Genomic DNA, 22,850 nt, shown 5'->3' with positions numbered 1-22,850 from the left:
TCCGTTCATAAGGGCTTGAATATATTTTCAGTTGTCACGGACGATTTTGTTTAAATTTAAATACATTAATTTGACACCCTTTCAACACGTCAACACGTCGAATCATGTTACATGTTACCAATGTAGTCTAGAAATTGATATTCCGTGCGCACAACAGATGCTTTTTTCAAATTGAAACACATTATTAGGACCATCTACGATTTAAATGCAAAACTACTGTAAAATTTATAAGTGATTTCAAAAGAATCTTTGTTTTTAAAATTAAAATCCTTAACATTGCAATAACTAACTTTAAATCCTTCTTTGTAAATGTGCATTACTCACAGAAAAAGAAAATAAAATTCAATATTAAACATTCCTGGATTTTAAATTGACTATTTCCATTTAGAATATTAAGAGTTCCATACTGGCAACTGACTAATAATACCAGGAAATATTATACACTTATTTAACGGCTATGAGGACATTATAGCAATTTATTGTCCCCCGAGGCACCAACTATTTCCCAAGGCGAAGCGGAGGGAAATAGTTGCTGTCGAGGTGCAATGACAATAAAACTTGTAAATGTCCGAATAGCCAGTAAATAAGTGATTTATAATTAATCAGAAAGAAACTAGTATATATTTTGAGACAATATATAGTTATTCTCTTTGTACAGTTACTCTGACAACTGTTCAAAATGAACTATTTTGGGTTACCCATCAGTTTTTTTTTTAATTTGAAGCGGACGACGTAAAAATTCCGCGAAGCTATATTTTGTATTGACGTCATAATAATTTGAATGCGCAAATAGCACAGTTGCAGGTTAAATAATCATTAGAGAGAAGAGACAATTCAAACGATACAGAAAGTACAGGAAATTTTTTTGAAACTATTAACGGGTTAATAATCTTTTTTTAGACAATTTCGTAAAAATAGAAAATTTATTCGTATATAATTTTCCAACCATATGTCCCCATTCAAAAGCATTGATCGTAAAAAAGGGGGGTTCCAACCCCCGTACACCCCCTGGATCCACCTGGATCCACCACTGCATTGTATGCGATGATTTACAATGTACTTAGCTGGTTTTGAGCGATTCACTGTTACACAAGGTGCCTGGGTGATTTACTTAATCATGTTATAAATCTAGCTGGTTTTGCTGGCGATGATTTACCAGTTTACGTATTGACCAAGGAGGTTATATGAGTCTTATATAACCTCATTAGTATTAACCTAGCTGTTTTTGAGTGATTCACTGTGAAACAAGGTATATTGAGTGATCATTACATATTAACCTAGCTAGTTTTGAGTGATTCACTGTGAAACAAGGTATATTGAGTGATTTACATATTAACCTACTAGCTAGTTTATAGTGATTCTGTGAAACAAGGTAGTTTTTATTTTCTGTATCATTTTGTCTCTTGTGGAGGGTTGTCTCATTGGCAATCATACCACATCTTCTTTTTTTATATATATATATTGAGTGATTACATAGCTGGTTTTCAGTGATTTAATGTCTCACACAGAGTACATTGGGTGATTTACTTTTCACCCTAGATGATGTTTTAGAGTATTTGTGGTTTATTTCTTCTTCGAGATACGCGAAGACACCAAAGAACACGTTTTTGATACATACTTCCTACTACCGAGTGGATAAGTCTACATATGTTTTTTGGACATGTGTTTTAATATTATATAGACATATTTTCAGGTGTAAGTTTGATTTATTACACCTCAGTATGTATTTTCTTTATGAAATTATATACGAATAAATTTTCTATTTTTACGAAATTGTCTAAAAAAAAGATTATTAACCCGTTAATAGTTTCAAAAAAATTTCCTGTACTTTCTGTATCGTTTGAATTGTCTCTTCTCTCGAATGATTATTTAAACTGCAACTGTGCTATTTGCGCATTCAAATTATTATGACGTCAATACAAAATATAGCTTCGCGGAATTTTTACGTCGTCCGCTTCAAATTAAAAAAAAACTGATGGGTAACCCAAACTAGTTCACTTGGAACAGTTGTCAGAGTAACTGTACAAAGAGAATAACTATATATTGTCTCAAAATATATACTAGTTTCTTTCTGATTAATTATAAATCACTTATTTACTGGCTATTCGGACATTAACAAGTTTTATTGTCATTGCACCTCGACAGCAACTATTTCCCTCCGCTTCGCCTTGGGAAATAGTTGGTGCCTCGGGGGACAATAAATTGCTATAATGTCCTCATAGCCGTTAAATAAGTGTATAATATTTCCTGGTATTATTAGTCAGTTGCCAGTATGGAACTCTTAATATTCTAAATGGAAATAGTCAATTTAAAATCCAGGAATGTTTAATATTGAATTTTATTTTCTTTTTCTGTGAGTAATGCTCATTTACAAAGAAGGATTTAAAGTTAGTTATTGTAATGTTAAGGATTTTAATTTTGAAAACAAAGATTTTTTTGAAATTACTTATAAATTTTACAGTAGTTTTGCATTTAAATCGTAGATGGTCCTAATAATGTGTTTCAATTTGAAAAAGCATCTGTTGTGCGCACGGAATATCAATTTCTAGACTACATTGGTAACATGTAACATGATTCGACGTGTTGACGTGTTGAAAGGGTGTCAAATTAATGTATTTCAATTTAAACAAAATCCTCCGTGACAACTGAAAATATATTCAAGCCCTTATGAACGGATCTGAAATACACACAAATGTTAGAATCAGAAACAGTGCTGAAACTGTAACAGAGCTACAGTATAATTTTTTTTTCAAAGTTCAAAAATGTACCGCTTGATAATCTCACTTGTTTTTCTCTTTGCCTGGACTTTATGTGAAATAATCGTTATTAAAAAACAAAAAGACAAAATATATACAGGGCATATGCTGTTTGAACTATCGATGCCGATGTGGTCATTGTGTGCCCAATTTTGCTCTAGAGTACAATTATGCAAATCTATAAACTTTATAATATCGAACAAAACGTGTCAGATAAATGATGCTGAACCTGGCGAAAGTAATGGTGGTGAACTCATTGAAAGTGCAGGAAATAGCTTCGTTGCGGCTTCAACATTCCCTGAGGTATGATTTGATTTTGATTTTTGTTGTTTTAACGCCACTTTTAAGCACCGCTTTTAGGCTATTTCATGGCGGCCAGTTTTTATTGGTGGAGGACGCCGGAGTGCCCGGAGAAAACCACCGATCTTCGATAGGAAAACTGACAATCCTAGTCAATTAAGATTGGAGTCGAGTGCACCCGCATGAGCGGTGTTCGAACTCACAACCTCAGTGTTGACTTGCCAGTGATTACAGTAGTAACTACTTAGACCACTCGGCCACCGAGGCCCCGACCCTGAGGTATGTATATAAATAAACTCATCATAGATACCAGGATTGAAATTTTATATTTACGCCAGACGCCCGTTTCGTCTACAAAAGACTCATCAGTGACGCTCGAATCAAAAAATATTAAAAAGGCCAAATAAAGCACGAAGTTGAAGAGCATTGAGGACCAAAAATTCCTAAAAGTTTTGCCAAATACAGCTAAGGTAATGTATATTATGGTATGTATTAAGGATGTACTTGGTGGAATAAAAAAAATATAGAATTTAAAATTGATTATGGAGCTCCTTTTCATGATATTTAATTTTTTTTTAAATGGCGGGAAAAGTCTGACTCGGTCTTTTACCATATATTTGCATTGGTATTATTTGGGTCTCAAATCGAAAGAAAATAAATCTAGAATCTGCTTAAATTTTGGTAAATGATCTTTTTTAGCTTTTGAAGTCTTATATGAAAAGAAAAATGGGTGTTATGGGGCAAAACATTTGACCCTGTATCGTGGGAAAAAAACCAATGAGTCCGAACATCTGACAAAAATTCCTAAACCTGACCTAAGTACATCTTTAAAACTGCATGATGATTATCTGCAATAAACGATTTGTGCACTTTTTTATTCATATCCCTAAAATAAGGAACAAGACAGTTCGATATACTTTCATAGCAATTTTTTTAAGCAGTCAGTGTTTTGTTGTTGTTGAATCGTTTGTACATCATCATCTCAAGTCAATATGATAACCTAACCTTTATGTTAATATAAATAAGAAGATGTGGTATGGGTGCCAATGAGACAACTCTACATCCAAGTCACAATGTATAAAAAGTAAACAATTATAGGTCAAAGTACGGCCTTCAACACGGAACCTTGGCTCACACCGAATGTAGCAAGCTATAAAGGGCCCCAAAAATGACTAGTGTAACACAATTCAAACAGGAAAACCAACGGTCTAATCTATATAAAAAAACGAGAAACGAGAAACACTTATGGACCACACCAACAAACGACAACTACTGATCAACAGGCTCCTGACATCGGACAGGTGCATAAAAATGTTAAGACCACTAAGCTCATACAGTGTAACTTTGACTATAAAAAAAACGAAAATAGCACTTTATAAATTTCCTGCGTTCAAAGCGATTTTCTATTTAACGATAGAACCAAAAACAATTTATAGTGAATAATGTATAAGAGCTCATAAGCATATTACTTTCACGAAAGAGAGGTGAAAGATACCAAAAAAGGGTCGTTCACACTCATAAGTCCCAAATAAACTGACAACGTACGCCATGTGAAAAAAAGAAAACGATCAAAAAACAAACGATAGTACAGAAAACACAACATAGAAAACTTAAGACTGAACAACACAAACCCCACCAAAAAACCGGGAGTGATCTCAGTTGCTCCGGAAGGGTAAGCAGATCCTGCTCCACATGTGATACCCGTCGTGTTGTTCATGTAAGTACAAACCCAGTGATAAGTCTTATTCCGTTGGTCACATTCGGGGAAAAGAGAGCGGGATTGTGATGACGAAACCTGTAAATATTCTGCATTTTCAAGTTATATTACATTTGAGTAAACGTTGGTTACAGAAAAATAAAAATACACTCATTTCATCAGAGCTTTCATAAATCCGTAAAAAGTTTCAAATTAACATTTTGGTGTGCTCAAACTTTTCTATTTCAAAATATAGTCAAAAGTTGTAACAAAACACGTTAAGACATTGAATTTTCATTGTTTGATCGCTCAGCGCATGCAATTTCATTTAAATGCTAGCGCTGTTACCTATAAAACATAAACATATGATTTCCGACCTTGCAAGACCCTCATGGGTAGTCAAGGTCGTTAAGGTTCATCATAAAAAATGGACAAATATGGCCGTATTTTCCCCTTAAAAACTACTCTGTGTACAGACTTACCTGTGCAGTTTGGAAAGTTTTAAGGCCTGACATCCACTATAGATATATAAAAGTTGAATGTATTTTGCATTTAAGAAAGATAAAACTTTTTTGGATTTTGATGGGCATTTTTTTTTTTTCGTTCCTGCAGAAGGTGTAAAAATTAACAAACACCTGAATTGCTTTTGATACTGTCCAATCAGTTACACCCTTTAACTCACCTTTAACGGAGATGCTGTGAAATAATCTCCCTTTGCTAGAATATGGGATGACTCAAAATGAACTATATCACTGTGCAAGAACGGAATACCAAAGTGAAAATATAAATGAAATTATATTATGATGATTTAAAGACTTTTTTTCCAGCTTACTATATATATTATAGAAAACTTTGCCATTCTTATGGAGGAATTATACCTTATAACTGAACTTGTAAAAAGAATAGACTTATTATAGAAATGTCACTTCCGGGGCTCAATTAGCTGTATTAGCTCCACACTCTTAAATTGTGAATTTACTTAGAGGAGACGAAACATTTCCGCACTGATTTACTAATTACTTTAATTAACTAAATTTATGTTTTGGGTTTCATTGTTCACATGTAAATTTATGTGGAATATTTAATAAAGAATCTGAACATCAGTATTTGGTCTCATTTGCCACAGCTCAGTCCCAGAGGAACGAACCTATGTCCGATGTTTAATCGACACGATGGAACGGTGATGCATAGCCACCCGACCCTCCTGTTACATTTTATGGTGGCCAATGTGGGGATTAAGTTGGGCGCATAATGTAACCGGAGAACATGAATTTCATTACAAAATTACTTGACTCCACCGGGACTCGAACCCGGTCCCGGGTTCGAGTCCCGGTGGAGACAATGTGATTTTCTCATTAGAATCATGCTCTACGGTTACATTTGGCGCCCAACTAAAAAACCCACGGTGGTTAGAGAGGAATTCTAGCTAGGATATGTGTTGTGAGAGTCATAATGGTATGATGACTCGTGAGGTGGGGGAAGTGTGACGGGATTGCTTCCATTCATTAGTAGATACTTAGTCAGCCGTAAGCGGATGATCTAAAGAAGTACTTCTTTAGCTCAGTCGGTATACGCACTGCCTTGTAACACAGAGGTCCATTTCACACCTATAGATATTGTCTGTCTATTGTCCATGCCAATCAAGGACAATCAATACAATACAAAACAGTTCTTACCCGAGAGGGAGCATCTCAAAGTTGTTTTTACACCTTCTGCAGGAACGGAAAAAAAAATGCCAATCAAAATCTTAAAAAGATTTTATCTTTGTGAAACGCAAAATACATTTAACTTTTATTTATCTAGTGGATGCCAGGCCTTAAAACTTTCCAAACTGCACAGGTAAGTCTGTACACAGAGTAGTTTTTTAGGTGAAAATACGGCCATATTTGTCCATTTGTTATGATGAACCTTAAAAACCACCCTCGTCGTAAACATATGAACATGTATTTTAACTTTTAAGTTTGTACTAAATTATGGGTTAAATGTGGACCTCAAAGCCACTTTTCTTTTCAAATATATCTAGTGGATGCCAGGCCTTAAAACTTTCCAAACTGCACAGGTAAGTCTGTACACAGAGTAGTTTTTTAGGTGAAAATACGGCCATATTTGTCCATTTGTTATGATGAACCTTAAAAACCACCCTCGTCGTAAACATATGAACATGTATTTTAACTTTTAAGTTTGTACTAAATTATGGGTTAAATGTGGACCTCAAAGCCACTTTTCTTTTCAAATATATCTAGTGGATGCCAGGCCTTAAAACTTTCCAAACTGCACAGGTAAGTCTGTACACAGAGTAGTTTTTTAGGTGAAAATACGGCCATATTTGTCCATTTGTTATGATGAACCTTAAAAACCACCCTCGTCGTAAACATATGAACATGTATTTTAACTTTTAAGTTTGTACTAAATTATGGGTTAAATGTGGACCTCAAAGCCACTTTTCTTTTCAAATATTTTTAATTTTAAACCAAGAAAGTCTTATGTCAAGCATTTGAAGATTTAATAATGTTTGCAGTCACTCCGAAAAATATTTAGCAGTAGTAATCATCAGCGCTGACAATATTTAAAGAATCAGAAATACAATGTAATAGGGTCTGGATTGGGGGTCGTTCATTTCTGTATTTAAATTATTTTAGGCAATTTTTCTCTATTCTTTATTCATTTTGCCCATTATTTTCTATTCTGTTGATTTTGGCCATTTTTTTTCTCTTCTTTATTTATTTTGCCCATTATTTTTTATTCTGTTGATTTTGGCCAATTTTTCTCTATTCTTTATTTATTTTGCCCATTATTTTCTATTCTGTTGATTTTGGCCTATGCTTTTCTATTCTTTATTTATTTTGCCCATTATTTTCTATTCTGTTGATTTTGGCCAATTTTTCTCTATTCTTTATTTATTTTGCCCATTATTTTTTATTCTGTTGATTTTGGCCAATTTTTCTCTATTTTTTATTTATTTTGCCCATTATTTTCTCTTCTGTTGATTTTGGCCTATGTTTTTCTATTTTTTATTTATTTTGCCCATTTTTTCTATTCTGTTGATTTTGGCCTCTGTTTTTCTATTCTTTATTTATTGTGCCCATTATTTTCTATTCTGTTTATTTTGGCCTATGTTTTTTCTATTTTTTATTTATTTTTCTCATTATTTTCTATTCTGTTGATTTTGGCCTATGTTTTTCTTTCTTTAATCATTTTGCCCATTATTTTTTATTCTGTTGGTTCTGCCCTGTGTTTTTCTCTTCTTTATTTATTTTGACCATTATTTTCTATTCTGTTGATTTTGGCCTATGTTTCTCTATCCTTTATATTTTTAGGCAATTTTCCTGTAATTTTTGCCCATTATTCTCTTCTGAACACACCATTCAGACCCCCATGTAATATATTAAAATTGTGTTTGTTCTGATAATTTTAGGAACTAGCTGGTCCATGTAAAGGTCATGGCTGTAAGTCTACTGAAGTGTGTATGCCGCAGTCACCGACTTACTCTTGCATCCCATTATTTGTGCAGTTTAATGAAAACAGACAGCGTAAGTATAAGATGTTTAAACAAACAGACCAAATGCGTCAGTAATAAGATAACACGTGTTTTATGTATAAACAAACAGTGCTGGAGGTCGTGGGTTCGAACCCCGGCCGGGTCAAACCAAAGACTTTAAAATTTGTATTTGCTGCTAAGCACGAGGCATTAAGCAGTAAGAGCAACGACTGGTCGGATCGGAGTCAGAATAATGTGTCCGGGTAAGGTGACATGTCTTCCAGCGGACTATAAAATTGTGAACTAGCACGTTAAAAATCCAACCCAGCTTGCCTAGTACAAAGTAGGGTAAATATTTATATTACATTAACATGTTGAATCGTTCTCGTTCTGAATATGCATATTAATTTGCCGATGGACGTTTAGCAACCATTCATCATCATCATCATCATCATCATCATTATAAACAAACAAACCAAATGCTCAAGTATTAGGTAACAAATGATTTATGTATAAACAAACAGACCTAATGTGTAAGTGTAAGATTACAAATGTGTTGTGTATAAAAAGACAGACCAAATGTGTAAGTGTAAGATAACAAATGTGTTATGTAATATAAACAAACAGATCAAATGTGTGAATGTAAGATAACAAATGTGTTATGTATAAGCAAACGGACCAAATGTGTAAGTGTAAGATAACAAATGTGCTACGTATTAACAAACAAACCAAATGTGTAAGTGTAAGATAACAAATGTGTCATGTATAAACACACAGACCAAATGTGTAAGTGTACGATAACAAATGTGTTATGTAATATAAACAAACAGATCAAATGTGTGAATGTAAGATAACAAATGTGTTATGTATAAGCAAACGGACCAAATGTGTAAGTGTAAGATAACAAATGTGTTACGTATAAACAAACAAACCAAATGTGTAAGTGTAAGATAACAATTGTGTCATGTATAAACAAACAAACCAAATGTGTAAGTGTAAGATAACAAATGTGTCATGTATAAACAAACAAACCAAATGTGTGTAAGTGTAAGGTAACAAATGTGTCATGTATAAACAAACAAACCAAATGTGTAAGTGTAAGATAACAAATGTGTTATGCATAAACAAACGGACCAAATGTGTAAGTGTAAGAAAGATAATGTTTCATTTATAAACAAACAGACCAAATGTGAAAGTGTAAGATAACAAATGTGTTATGTTTAAACAAACAGACTAAATGTGTAAGTGTAAGATAACAAATGTGTTATGTATAAACAAACAGACCAAATGTTTAAGTGTAAGATAAAAAATGTGTTGTGTATAAACAAACAAACCAAATGCAAAACCAATGATTTCCAAAGACGACTTCAAAGGAATTCATCATAATTAGGTCCATTCTCATCGTGGATTTTGTCTGTCTCTCCAGCTTATTGAGTTTTTTTTTTTAATTTTTTAGATCGTGTTAACATTTTAAACAATACAGTTTTTACACGATGTTAAGATCGTGTTAACACTTTAAACAATACAGTTTTTACACGATGGTTAAATCTAAATAAGTAAAATGTATAACATTGCAATTGAGTACATTTAGAAATGCAATAAATGCGTAAAGTTTTCCATGATTACGGGATCTCCTCGTGTGAAAGTTAAAATTGGCCTCAGCGACAAGGATGAAGGAAACGTTTCATGAGGGTGTTGATGGGGGTTTACAAAATAGAGAATAATGGGCAAAAAATATGAAAAAATAGAGAAAAATGGACCAGAAAATAAAAAATGGAGAATAGTGAGGTGCTAAAATATAAAGAATAGAAAATAACGGGCGAAAAGTATAAAGAATAGAGAAAAATGGCTTAAAAAGTTAAAGAATACAGAAATGAGGGACACCCCCTCCCCCACCCATCCAGACCCTCTTTCGTGTGATGTGAAAGTATTTGAGATATGCTGTAAATTCAGAAATTATTGCGTGCATTTATTATTGCGATTTTTGAAAAATTGACAAAAATGCGAGATTAATTATTGCGATTTCAGGAAAATCTGCATACAAATATACAAATATATGTATCTGATATCAGAATGTGAGTTTTTATTATTGCGATAATCACCAAGTCGCATCTTTTCGCATTAATAAAAACCTCGCACTAATTTCTGAATTTACAGTATATAAGAAATGTTAGTATTAACTGCCGTTCTCATGGAAAAGATTACATAATAAAATACTACAAGCACGATTATAACATTATTATGAATTGCATAGTGTATCATATTTAAATGCAAAAAACACTTTGGAAATATTTCAACTTTCGAATTCAGTTCTTATATTCCACAAAGTATTAGATTTGATCAATTTGATGTTTTTTTCTTCAATAATTGAAAGCAAAGTTAACTAAAGATTGAATTCGTAAAGATTAATATTATACATAGTAGCCATGGATGATTTTTTGAAATTTGGACAAAATTAGTCAACTTCTGACCGAAAATGTGCTTGGTTTCGAAAGGAGAAAATTTTGAGTACACACTCCGAATAACGTTATCGTTTTGAAGGACGGATTCATTTTTATATACTCCAGAAATTTGACTGGATATCAGTTTGTCCTGATGCGCAAATGTAAAATATGATAATAACCAGCGTTTTTCTGCAACTGAATACCTTTATAGATTATTCCCAAACAATGTCATCTAAAAGCAGCCAATATACAAAATAAGTACTTTCCACCTAGAAATGCAAAGATGGCGTTCAGCGAACAATGAAAAAAAGCGTTCCTTAAATATTTTCTTATTTAGGTAAAAAGACTACAACAACTAAACCTGGACAAACTGATATACAAACTACAACAACTAAACCAGGACGAACTGATATGCAGACGTCAATAACTAATCCAGGACAAACTGATATTCAGACGACAACAACTAAGCCAAGGCAAACTGATATACAGACTACAACAACTAAACCAGGACATACTGACAAACAAACTACAACAACTGAGCCAGGACAAACTGATATTCAGACGACAACAACTAAGCCAAGGCAAACTGATATACAGACTACAACAACTAAACCAGGACATACTGACAAACAAACTACAACAACTGAGCCAGGACAAACTTATATGCAGATTACAACAACTTAGTCAGGAAAAACTGACAAACAGACTACTGGAAGTTTGGTTGTACCTGTAGATAAATTATCTTTCATGGGATAGCACATCATAATTTTTACGGAGGTGTTGTTTACCAAGACCGGAAATTTAGATACAATCCGGGCAAACTTATCGATCCTTTAAATAAACTTATTCTAAAAGGTTACCAATTCAACACTTCATTTAGATCTTTGAATATTGTTTTTATTTGTATTAATATTGATTTTGTTATCAATAAATTAAAATCAACCTAAATATTATTTTTATATACATATGCACATATATGGGTCTACAATCTATCGATACCTGTATCTTGGCATTGCACAAGGTTGTGTTTTTCTCTGACTGTTGGGTATTGGATGTGTACTGATTGATATTTTAGTCTTATATGTATGATTTTTTTTTATTAGTTGTTATTGGTTTTGAACTAGCTGTCAGTAACTGCGAGTGCTCTCAGATCTGTATTTAGTGACGTTTTGTTGTTGGGATGTATAAGTACCCTACCACGTACACTCTGTGTTTTTGTTAAATGTGTTTCTGCTTTGTATCGGTCTGATTAGTTAAGCACTTTTCAACTGATTTTTATAGTTTATTCTTATGTTGTACTGTTACACCACTGTCCCAGGTTAAGGAGAAAGTTGGCGCGCCTTCAAACATGTTTAACCCCATCACGTTCTGTATGTGGATGTCCCAAGTCAGGAGCCTGTAATTCAAAGGTTGTCGTTTGTTGCTGTATATCATATTTGTTTTTCTTTCATTATTTTGTACATAAATCAGGCCGTTAGTTTTAGCGTTTGAATTGTTTTACATTGGTCATTTCGGGGCCTTTTATAGCTGACTAATATGCGGTATGGTTTTACTTCTTGTTGAAGGCCTTACGGTGACCTATAGTTGTTAATTTCTGTGTCATTTGGTCTCTTGTGGAATGTTGTCTTATTGGCAATCATACCACATCTTCTTATTTTTATCTATACAACAACTGATCCAACACAAACTGATATAGAGAAAACAATAGCCTTTCCCTCACTCACTACGTCAGCATTAACTAATATATATAAGATCTCAAGCAAATGGATGACCACAGAAGGTAAAAAATCTTATATTTAACTTATTCTTTTATTCTTTGTTTCTCTCATCTATTTGTTGTCTGTTTTATGTTATTATAGATTTGACCTTTAAGATGTAGACGGAATGCATATGATTATATTGATTTAGTACATAAAGAAATGATTATGACTTTTCGTCACCAATTTATTGCTTTAAACGTTCACATCGGGAATAGCGACTTGGAGTGGTCTTTTCCTTGGAAATCGATCCGTTTGTTCTAGTATAGACTATATGGTTTTTAGAGTAACATTTATTGCCATCAAATCAATTCTATCAGTTTTATTCATGGCCATCTAGCATAAACGGCACATACTCCCTTTTTAAACCACTTACAATCCAGCTTTTTACATTGTCAAGGATTTTATCGAGAACAATAGTTTGTGTTTTAAAAAAGATGTATTCTATATTTTGGAAATCAAAGGAAAAATCAGTTATTTAAATTATTAAAATGTAATGCTTGTGTTAATTTCAATCGGAGGGAAGATATTGATTCTTGTTACAGAACAATGGTACCGACCAATTCAAACGGAGGTTTGATGTGTATTGCTTCCAGAATATATCTGTATATGCAAACCAAACATAAATATTTTAGACCTACATCGATTCCATTTGTATAAGTACTAACTTGATTACTGAACAATAGAACATACTTTTATTGATGAAATTGGGATATCAAGAAATTCAAAGCATCACAGTGGCGGATCCATGTTGGAACCCCCCCCCCCCCCCTTTTTTTGACGATCAATACATTTGAATAGGGACATATAGTTGGACCCCCCCCCCCCCCCCCCCGCTTTTATCCTGGGTTAGGAACCCCCCTTTTATAAATGACTGGATCCACCCCTGCATCGTCTGTTTATGTTTCTATGTTTTGACGCCTTTCTCGTTCGTGTGTTTTTCTATACAATGCTTATGTTATTACGTCACAGTTAGAGTCGATTGCTTAATGACGTTCTTTACACCGATTGATTTCGGTTAAAAGACTATTTTCATATAACCGACGTGTGAGACTTTGGTCAATTCCCTGTTAAGCATTTAACAATTTTGATTTATAATCAATTGATCTGTTCTTCTTATAAGATTCTTCTTGAAGTCTCATTTAATAAGGACCTTAATATGAATTGCCTGTCAAAGTTAACGTTTCTATCAGAGAGCCATAATATGCTAACTTGATATTCAAACAAATAAGTCAGACAAACTAACAACGCCATTGCAAAAATCTCCTCCCCCCCCCAAAAAAAAAAACTAAAATAAAAAAAAAAACATCAAAAAAGACAAGCAACGGTCAACACAACACAAGATAGAAAACTATTACTGAGCAACACACACCCAACCCAAAACTGGAGGTTTGTAATATTATATAAAATTGAGAATGGAAATGGGGAATATGTCAAAGAGACAACAACCCGACCAAAGAGCAGACAACAGCCGAAGGCCACCAATGGGTCTTCAACGCAGCGAGAAAATCCCGCACCCGGAGGTGGTCCTCAGCTGACCCCTAAATAAAATTGTGTACTAGTTCAGTGAAAATGGACGTCACACTAAACTCCAAAACATATAAATGAACTAAAATTAAAAAGCATACAAGACCAGAGGCTCCTGACTTGGGACAGGCGCAAAAGTGCGGCGGGGTTAAACATGTTTTGTGAGATCTCAACCCCCCTCCCCCCCTATAGATTGTAATTAGATATTTTGTAATGATCCTCACTCATATTAAGATGACAATTGAGGATACTCGGAAATCTTATAAGAAGAACATATCAATTTATTATAAATCGTAATTGTTAAATGCTTAACAGGGAATTGACCAAAAAAGTAACATCAGCACCGAAAATGAGTGAACAAGTTGAACTTGTAAACATGCCTGACACTGAGGACTGGAATAAATCGGATCTTCACAGCAGAGAACGTATTAGAACTAACATGTGGAATGATAAACTTTCTGAAATTCGTAAAGAGAGTAGAAAAGGGTATAAATCAATTTGTGCCGTGACTGTGGTGCTATTGATTAGTTTTTCACTTGCAGTTGTAGTCGTTGTCATGTATCAGAAAGGTAGATATATTACATACCCTTTAAGGTATTGTGACTGATTGTTTTTTCTCTTACTTCTTGCGTGTGTTTGTGCTGTATTTCTGTCACGTAGTGTTGTCATTTTAGCGAAATTTTTTAACATTGTCATAAAGCTGGAGGTTTGGCTAGCCATTAAACCAGGTTCAACCCACCATGTCTTCTTAAAATGTCCAGTACCAAGTCAGGAATATGGCAGTTGTTATCAAGTAGTTCGTTTCATGTATGTTGGCGTTTGTTTTTGTTGCGCTTCGGTGTTCCTGTTGTTCCTTTGTTTTCCTCTTATGGTTGATGTGTTTCCCTCGGTTTTAGTTTGTGGCCCGGATTTGTTTTTTTCTCAATCGATTTATGACTTTTGAACACTGATATACTACTGTGCCTTTATTTTTAGTGATGTTTATTAACATATTTGATTAAAGTAACTTTTTTCTATTATGATAATACATTAATTTATTTTAGTGTCACATATTGATTGTCCTAAAACATCTTCAATTTTAATTTACACGTAAAACAAGCATTTGCAAGGCATGAAAATATGACTTATGATACACTAACAATATAACACTTGATACATTAATTATCAATGTTAAAACAACTAAACATTACTCATTAAAAGTTTCAAATCCATTTATCTGTTAACTTGTAATAAATTTCTAAATATATAAACATTTCTTGACTATGGCTGAAAGAGACATATAAAAACTTTATAATTATCGTATGTGTAGATTTATCAATCCTATTCTGACAAAACATTTAACTACATGTTATTCTATTTACAAAGGGTGATAACATGCTTTTGGGATGTGGGATATAGGGGGTACCAAAAGGAAATTGTGGGATAAAGGGAGTAAAAAGGTGGAATCTGGGAAACAGTAGGGAGAAAAGTGGGAAGTGGGAAACTATTACACAACAGATGGATCTGAGAAATGAGCACCCGAATGTAATTTACCTTTTTTTATGTTATCGTTTATATTTTGTTTGTCATTATCAATCGTCTAACAACTTCATACAATCAATTTATTGTCTAGAACTTTTAATTACTTTTTTGGTTTTGTTAGTGTATACCTCATTATGTTATATTAACTATGAAGCTAAAATACAGACGTCAAATTACAGAAACAAGAAACTAACAGTGCACTAAAACGGATCTCGTTGTTTTTAATAATTAATTGATGCTGTTGTATTCATTTTGATTGTTGATAATTTGATTTTTAGTTAATATGATATTTTGATTCTGATTAATTTTTAATTTGCTTGTGAGCTATTACTAAGAACACGTGTTATAACAGCGCTTCAGGTATAAAATATTATGCAAATGTGGATCGAATTACTATTACAACATAGTATTTGGTTGCAATAGACTATTTTCATATTACCGCATTTGACTCCAGAATATATAATTTTTCGACAAGCTACCTTCTCTGTGGCAGGACATAATGATATTCAGTTAAGTGAGAGCAAATTAAAGAAGTAAAATGATGTTTACAAACGGTGCAATTTTAGGAAAACATTGATTGTTTTTTGTTTTTGTTACACAACAAAATTATCGGAAAACAGTTAAATTTTGTCCCTAAATTGCACCGATTGTAAAAAGTAAATATACAAAAATACCGAACTCCAAGGAAAATTCTAAACGGAAAGTCCCTTAACAATTGGCAAAATCAAAAGCTCAAACACATCAAACGAATGGAAAACAACTATCATATTCCTGACTTGGTACAGGCATTTTCTTATGTAGAAAATGGTGGATTAAACATGGTTTTAAAGCTATCTAAACCTCTTTTTTGTATGACAGTCTCATAAAATTCCATTATATTGACAACAATGTGTGTATGCGTGATTCGATTTCTTTGGTTGCTCTAACTTGAAAGAGTTCCAGAATGTTTTACCACCGAGAAGTATAACAGTCGAGGAATTATATACTCCGGAGCCAACCGTCGGTAATCAAATTTGGTATATTGTCGTAAATGGAAATGGTTATTCGAAATCTCTAAATATAACGCTAAGAACAGTTTATAAACATTGCAAATAAGACAGTCACAATGCCTGGTCAAAACATCACGCTGCATTAAATATTAAAACTACATGTAATTAAATATCAATGCACTTGCTTTGATTATTATTACTGATTATTCGCTTCCTTTGATATATACATTGAATGTTATGTTAAAGTAATACTTTTTCATTGTATTTCAGCGTACTTTATCAATTATATGGAAAGAGTTCAGAACTAGAAAAACAGGTACAACAATTGGCATTAAATGCTTCCAGTTTAGAAAGACAAATTCAGATTTCGAATCAATTACTAGGTAAAGTACTGATTTTTCGAGTCATTTTGGCAATTATGACTTTTTATTGTTATCATTGTTTTTATCAAATAAAAATTATTGACAAACCATAATAAATTTAATGACCTACCAACTAAAATAAAAAGGGGAAAATACCATATAGGCATGAACATCATAAGTCAATGTCAAACAGACAATGCTTTATTTTAATGCGGTGATTCGATCAAACGACAATTCACAAACTACTACATATAAAATATAGATAACGAAACACTAACCCAAGCAAAACCAAGATTTTCTCGCTGTTTAAAAGACCCATTGGTGGCCTTTGGCAGTTTTCTTCTCTTTGGTCGGATCGTTGTCTCTTTGACGCATTCCCTCGTTTCCATTCTCAATTTTATTGAATTCTGACTGAGAATTCAACTTGTTTAAAAGTTATTTCTACATCCTATCAAGTAGGCATGAACATCATAAGTCAAGGCCAAACAGTCAATGCCGTATTTTAACGGTGATCCGATCGAACAACAATTCACAAAGTACTACATATAAAATATAGACTGGGAAACACGAACTCAAGCAAAACAAAGGGTGAATTCTGACTGCGAATTCAAGTTGTTTTAAAGTTATTTCTAAATCCTATAAAAGGTTCAAATGAAGCCAAAGGTGCTGTTGGTGAAAGAGGTCCAAAGGGTGACAGGGGCATAACTGGTCTAGTCGGTCCTACCGGAAGTAGATGATTAGCTGGAGAAAAAGGACAAACAGGTGATCAAGGTCAAAATGGGGGAAATGGACTTCCTGGCTGAAATGGTGAACATGGTGAAAAGGGTAACAAATTTAGGTAACAAGGGCTCAATAAGAAATAAGGGCCCTATTGGCGACAAAGGCCAAAGAGGTAAGACTATCAAAATAAGTTCAAATTGAATGTTTAGAGTACATGATCTGTTGGATTAGCTATGAACTTATTTACAATAATAGACGACTTTCAAATTAGTGCAGTTGCTCGTACGTTACAATGATTTTGTTATGACGTCACAATAGGAACCGATTGTTTATGGATGTTGTTTTCGCCGATTGATCTTGGGTCAAACGATGTAACTCATTCACAATCAACAACTCGAAATTGTCGTATTATAGTTGTATTGTTTATTAGGTTATATTACAGAAGACAGCTGTATATCAAATTATATCAAATGAAAAACGATGAAATATGTTCTATGAGTTGAATGTCCCATATCTGACAAACAATAAATTTGCTTTTATATATATATAAATATAGATTCTACCACTGCATCAAGTGTGATACGATATTTATCCATTCGAGACAGTTAAATTTTCAAATTTAAAACCCGCGAGGCTCGCCAAGCGTTTTAAATATTTAAGATTTAACTGCCGAGTGTGGATATATATCGTATTGCATGAGATTTGGTGGTGGAATCTGTTTCAATAATGATTTATAGACGATATATAGACAATTTTAATCCTACTTTTCGAATTATCTGCAAAGCAAAAAAGTTTGACGTCATAATCAAATTTTGGCCTGTGACGAACTGAGATCAAACGAACCACACATTGATTAAATAAAAAAAAAATCAATAGGTCAGGAAAAGGATAAATCGGGTAAGAGTTAGAGAAAACATATTATGATTACCTGTTTTCACTCTGATGAATATTGTAATTTATTTTTATCTAATTCTAAAAAGGGAAGTTCGGACTAGCGACAAAAATCACCCTTTACTAGAGTATCTACTTCTTCAACGCCCATATTAAATTTTGTCGGTCTGATACTTACTTCAAGTGTACGAATTAAACATCCTTAAAACATACTGTATATCCATTTCGGAACCCTTGTTGGTCATACAGACACATAATGAGATAGAATGATCCAAATAAAGATAGCAAAAGTATGAACTTTGCTCTCACACATGATATTATGTGAACAGTTATATCGAAAGGTTTAAGTACAATTTAAAAATATGTGAATTCATAAATGTCTACAAAAGCCATTTGTGAACATATGAGCTGCGTCGGATAGAAATCGACCTTATGCAAGTGAACGTATACATGTACATGTATAAGACTTTGATTGATTTTGAACATTCAAATACGACATTAAAGATGGATTCTTGTCTGTTTTATAGGGTTCTTATTACAACTGAAATTTCAAACAGTTACAGACTTTGCATAGCGATTATTTCAACCAGAAATAAGTTGACCGATGTATCGATAGTCATTTGCATTAAGTCGATTTCTATCCGACGCAGCTCATATAATAAGGAATGTCTTTCTTTTTCATTACATAGTTAGTATACATAAAATGTGAAAGTGAACATAAAATAATCTTAAATCATTATTGAAGACCAAATTAAAACATTGATTACAAATTATATACGTTTAAATATACATTATGTACATACATTATGTTGCAAGTGAATACGTCTCTTTTGAGACATAATTATGTTTCACAGAAATCTACAATAGAAAACCTAGCTATTGAAAAAAAAATCCATCTAAAGTCAACTTTGCCTGGTTGAGTTAAACTTCAATTTCTAAATAATTTATAAATGTGCTACTCTAAATATTAATTGCAGGAGAACGAGGACAAAGGGGAGAATAGGGAAGCCCTGGAGAATCAGGTATCTAAATACGTTATCATGTCAATAAATATAGAACTGTTTAATTCTTGATTAAAATCAATTAGAAACGGTAACAACCAAAGCTTTTCATCATATGAACATGATGAATGAGTGTGGGATAAACATCAATGTGCAATCCCAACCACTCAGATGTTCATCTATGAGTGTGGAATAAAAGTCAGTGTGACAGTACCCCAACAACTCAGAACTATATCGCTAAGTATGGAATAAACGTCATTGTGACAGTAACTAACAACTCAGAATGATAAGGTATATGAAGGGGCATTAGCTCCCCCAAATTCTTTATCGTATATCCAAATTGCAATAGAACTGTGAACTCGTTATAAGATCTCAACACTTCTTAAGTATTCAAAACTAGACACCATCTAATTTTAAAAGCATCGAAATGACCTCCGACGACTGCCGATTGTAATATGACCCGATTAAAACATAAATATGAGTATAAATAAAAAGACAAGCATGATCAAACGTGTAATGACCGATCTGACTGCTATTAGCGAAATAGTATCTCTATATTTCGATTCGTTGATTAATGATTTATTAATATAAGATTGTGTATCTGATAAAAATATGTTAGTCGCTTCTTATAACCGGTTTCGATGAAGTGTGATGAAAATTCAGAAAAGGCATAGTTATCTAAAATAACAAAATATTAAAACAAAAACTTATTCTCTATTTAGTATTGCTATTTTGTTAAAAGTTGATTAAGGTAGTTCTCTGAGTAACATGTGATAACTTAGATGAGGTAAATGTAAACATATAATGCCTGAGATCTATAACCATGATGAATATAAGGACACAGAATATATTTGTAAAAGAAAGACTGATAATTTAGTAGCAGCATATGAATAAACTAATTATAGATACCAGGCTTAAAATTATGTTAGTCAGACGCGCGTAATGTTTCGAAAAAAAAAATGTTAAAAAGACAAAAACAGTACTAAGTTTTATGAACTGTTTTATGTTATCTTTTCGATTTTCATACTTTATCCTCAAATGTTTATAACAATTGTTCTGATAAGCATTATGTTTGTTTTAAGATAGGTCCCAAGGTATTGTTTGGATTGGAGCAGATGATTTGTGGCAGAGACATTAAGATACACGTACTGCAATACAATTGTGTAGCTTATTTAGTGACATCTACAAACAGATCTACAACATGTACATGAAATATATGTTGTATACAGAACTCAAAAAACACTTTCAAAATACGAAAGTAACACATACAAAAACAAAGATACATTAATTTTTTGTGGAAAGTAATCCACTATTTCATTTAGTGCAATATCTTAGTATCCCGCATATCCATGCTAAATAAATTAAAATCAAACTAAGTATTATTTGTATATACATATGCACATTCAAGGCTCTACGATTTGTCGAAACCCGTATCTTGGCATTGCACGAGGTCATGTTTTTTCTCTGACTGTTTATTAGGTCTTTTCACTAAATCCATTGGATGTTGGATGTGTACTGGTTGATATTTTAGTCCTAGATGCATGATTTTTTTTATAAGTTGTTATTGGCTTTGGAATAGCTGTCAGTAACTGCGAGTACTCTCAGATCTGTACTTCGTGCCTTTTTGCTGTGGGGGATGTATAAGTACCCGTCCACGTTCACTCTGTGTTTTTGTTAGATGTATTTCTATTTGTATCCATCGGATGAGTTTCAACTGATTTTTATAGTTTGTTCTTATGTTGTACTGTTACACCACTGTCCCAGATTAGGGGAGGGTTGGCACCTTCAAACGGGTTTAACCCCGCCACATGCTATATGTGACTGTCCAAAGTCAGGAGCCTGTAATTGAGTGGTGGTTGTTGCTTGTTGCTGTGTATCATATTTGTTTTTATTCGTTGATTATTTTGTATAGTTTGTTCTTGTTTTTTGCCGTTACACCACTGTTCTATGTTAGGGGAGGGTTGGCGCCTTCAAACTAGTTTAAGCCCGCCACATTCTGTACGTGCATGCCCCAAGTCAAGAGCCTATAATTCAGAGGTTGTCGTTTGTTGCTGTGTAACATATTTGTTATTCTTCATTATTTTGTACATAAATTAGGCCATTAGTTTTTTCGTTTGAATGTTTGACATTGTTTATTTCGGCGCCTTTTATAGCTGATTATACGGTATAGCTTTTGCTCATCGTTGATGGCCGTACAGTGACCAATAGTTGTTAATTTCTGTGTCAATTGGTCTCTTGTGGAGAGTTGTCTAATTGTCAATCATACCACATCTTCTTATTTTTATATATGACATGTTTTTTTCTTTGAAATACATTTCAGTTGCAGAACGGCCTGATGTAATGCATTGAAATTTGTACTTTTGATTGGAATCTAGTTTTGTTTTAGATAGAAATGAGCAGATAACAAACTCTTTTTTAATGCTTCCAGTCTTCCTACTTTTTGAGATCATTAACATTCTTACGTTTTTTCCATTGCTTTGCATCTTCTTAAAATATTAATGATGTTTGAACGTAGGTAAAACATCAACGGATATATCAGGCTTTTATCTCTTTAAGCCAGGTGCGCGTTTCGTCTACACCAGTAGCACTCAAGTCAAAACAAAATCAATTTAGAAATTGGAAAGCACGGGAAGGCAAATTTTTTCTGAAAGTAGCGCCAAATCTGGTTAAAGTCATATATGCCTAGGGATTTATAAATGCGTACCTATCTCTGAATGATTTCAAAGTTTGATGAACAGTGATGTACCAATTATATTCCAAATAAACACATGATTATTGACTAGTTGACTTGTAATACCGTAGATAAAACATCCACTAGCAGTGGCATCAACCGTTACACAAAAACACATCTACGATAACAGGCTTATAAGTTTCAGTAGGCTCGATTCGAATCATTAGCTTGAGTCAAAAAAATTCAAAGACTATAAAATCACTGTTTGTCTCTTATTCAAAATGATTCGACGCGACAGACTCAAAGAACTTCTGTAAACCAATCTCTGAAATATTTTAAAATGTAATCTGAGATTTATTATGTTTCCGGCGAAAAAGAGAATGAATGTATAATAACTGTAATAAATACACGAACAAGGAGTAAGATGTATTTACAAGATGTTTGATATCAAGGCAGAAGTGTAACCAGATTTTTATACAAGTGACTCTTATAAAGGATATTGTATCTAATCAAGGTTCAAGACGATTTAATTTAATCGGACGACATCTTGAGATTGTGCCCTAGCCTGGTTCTTAGTGAAATAAGAAATTCCCACTGCAACGTTGATTTTAAACGATTTAAAAATTCCATACATCAACATTTCTATCTAAATTACAGCATTGTTTTCAATATCCATATCAACTTAACCTTTTACAACACAATATTCTTACTTTGAGTCAACAAGAAACTTTTATTGT

General features: G+C 33.2%; 1 protein-coding gene across 1 annotated transcript; it reads left to right on the top strand.

Moving 5' to 3' along the window:
• Window positions 1–2,665: 2,665 nt before the first annotated feature.
• LOC127721336 (uncharacterized) lies at window positions 2,666–11,622 on the top strand. Its single transcript, XM_052228090.1, has 3 exons — window positions 2,666–3,059; window positions 8,168–8,282; window positions 11,012–11,622. Exons 1-3 carry the CDS (start codon window positions 2,763–2,765, stop codon window positions 11,356–11,358), a joined length of 759 nt encoding a protein of 252 aa, XP_052084050.1. The 5' UTR covers window positions 2,666–2,762; the 3' UTR covers window positions 11,359–11,622.
• The last annotated feature ends 11,228 nt before the right edge of the window (window positions 11,623–22,850 follow it).

The sequence above is a fragment of the Mytilus californianus genome, unplaced genomic scaffold (genome assembly GCF_021869535.1).
Source record: "Mytilus californianus isolate M0D057914Y unplaced genomic scaffold, xbMytCali1.0.p SCAF_12, whole genome shotgun sequence".
Lineage (NCBI taxonomy): Eukaryota > Metazoa > Mollusca > Bivalvia > Mytilida > Mytilidae > Mytilus > Mytilus californianus.
The sequence above is the reverse complement of the archived record's forward strand: the minus strand, read 5'-3'. Positions and strand labels throughout refer to the sequence as shown.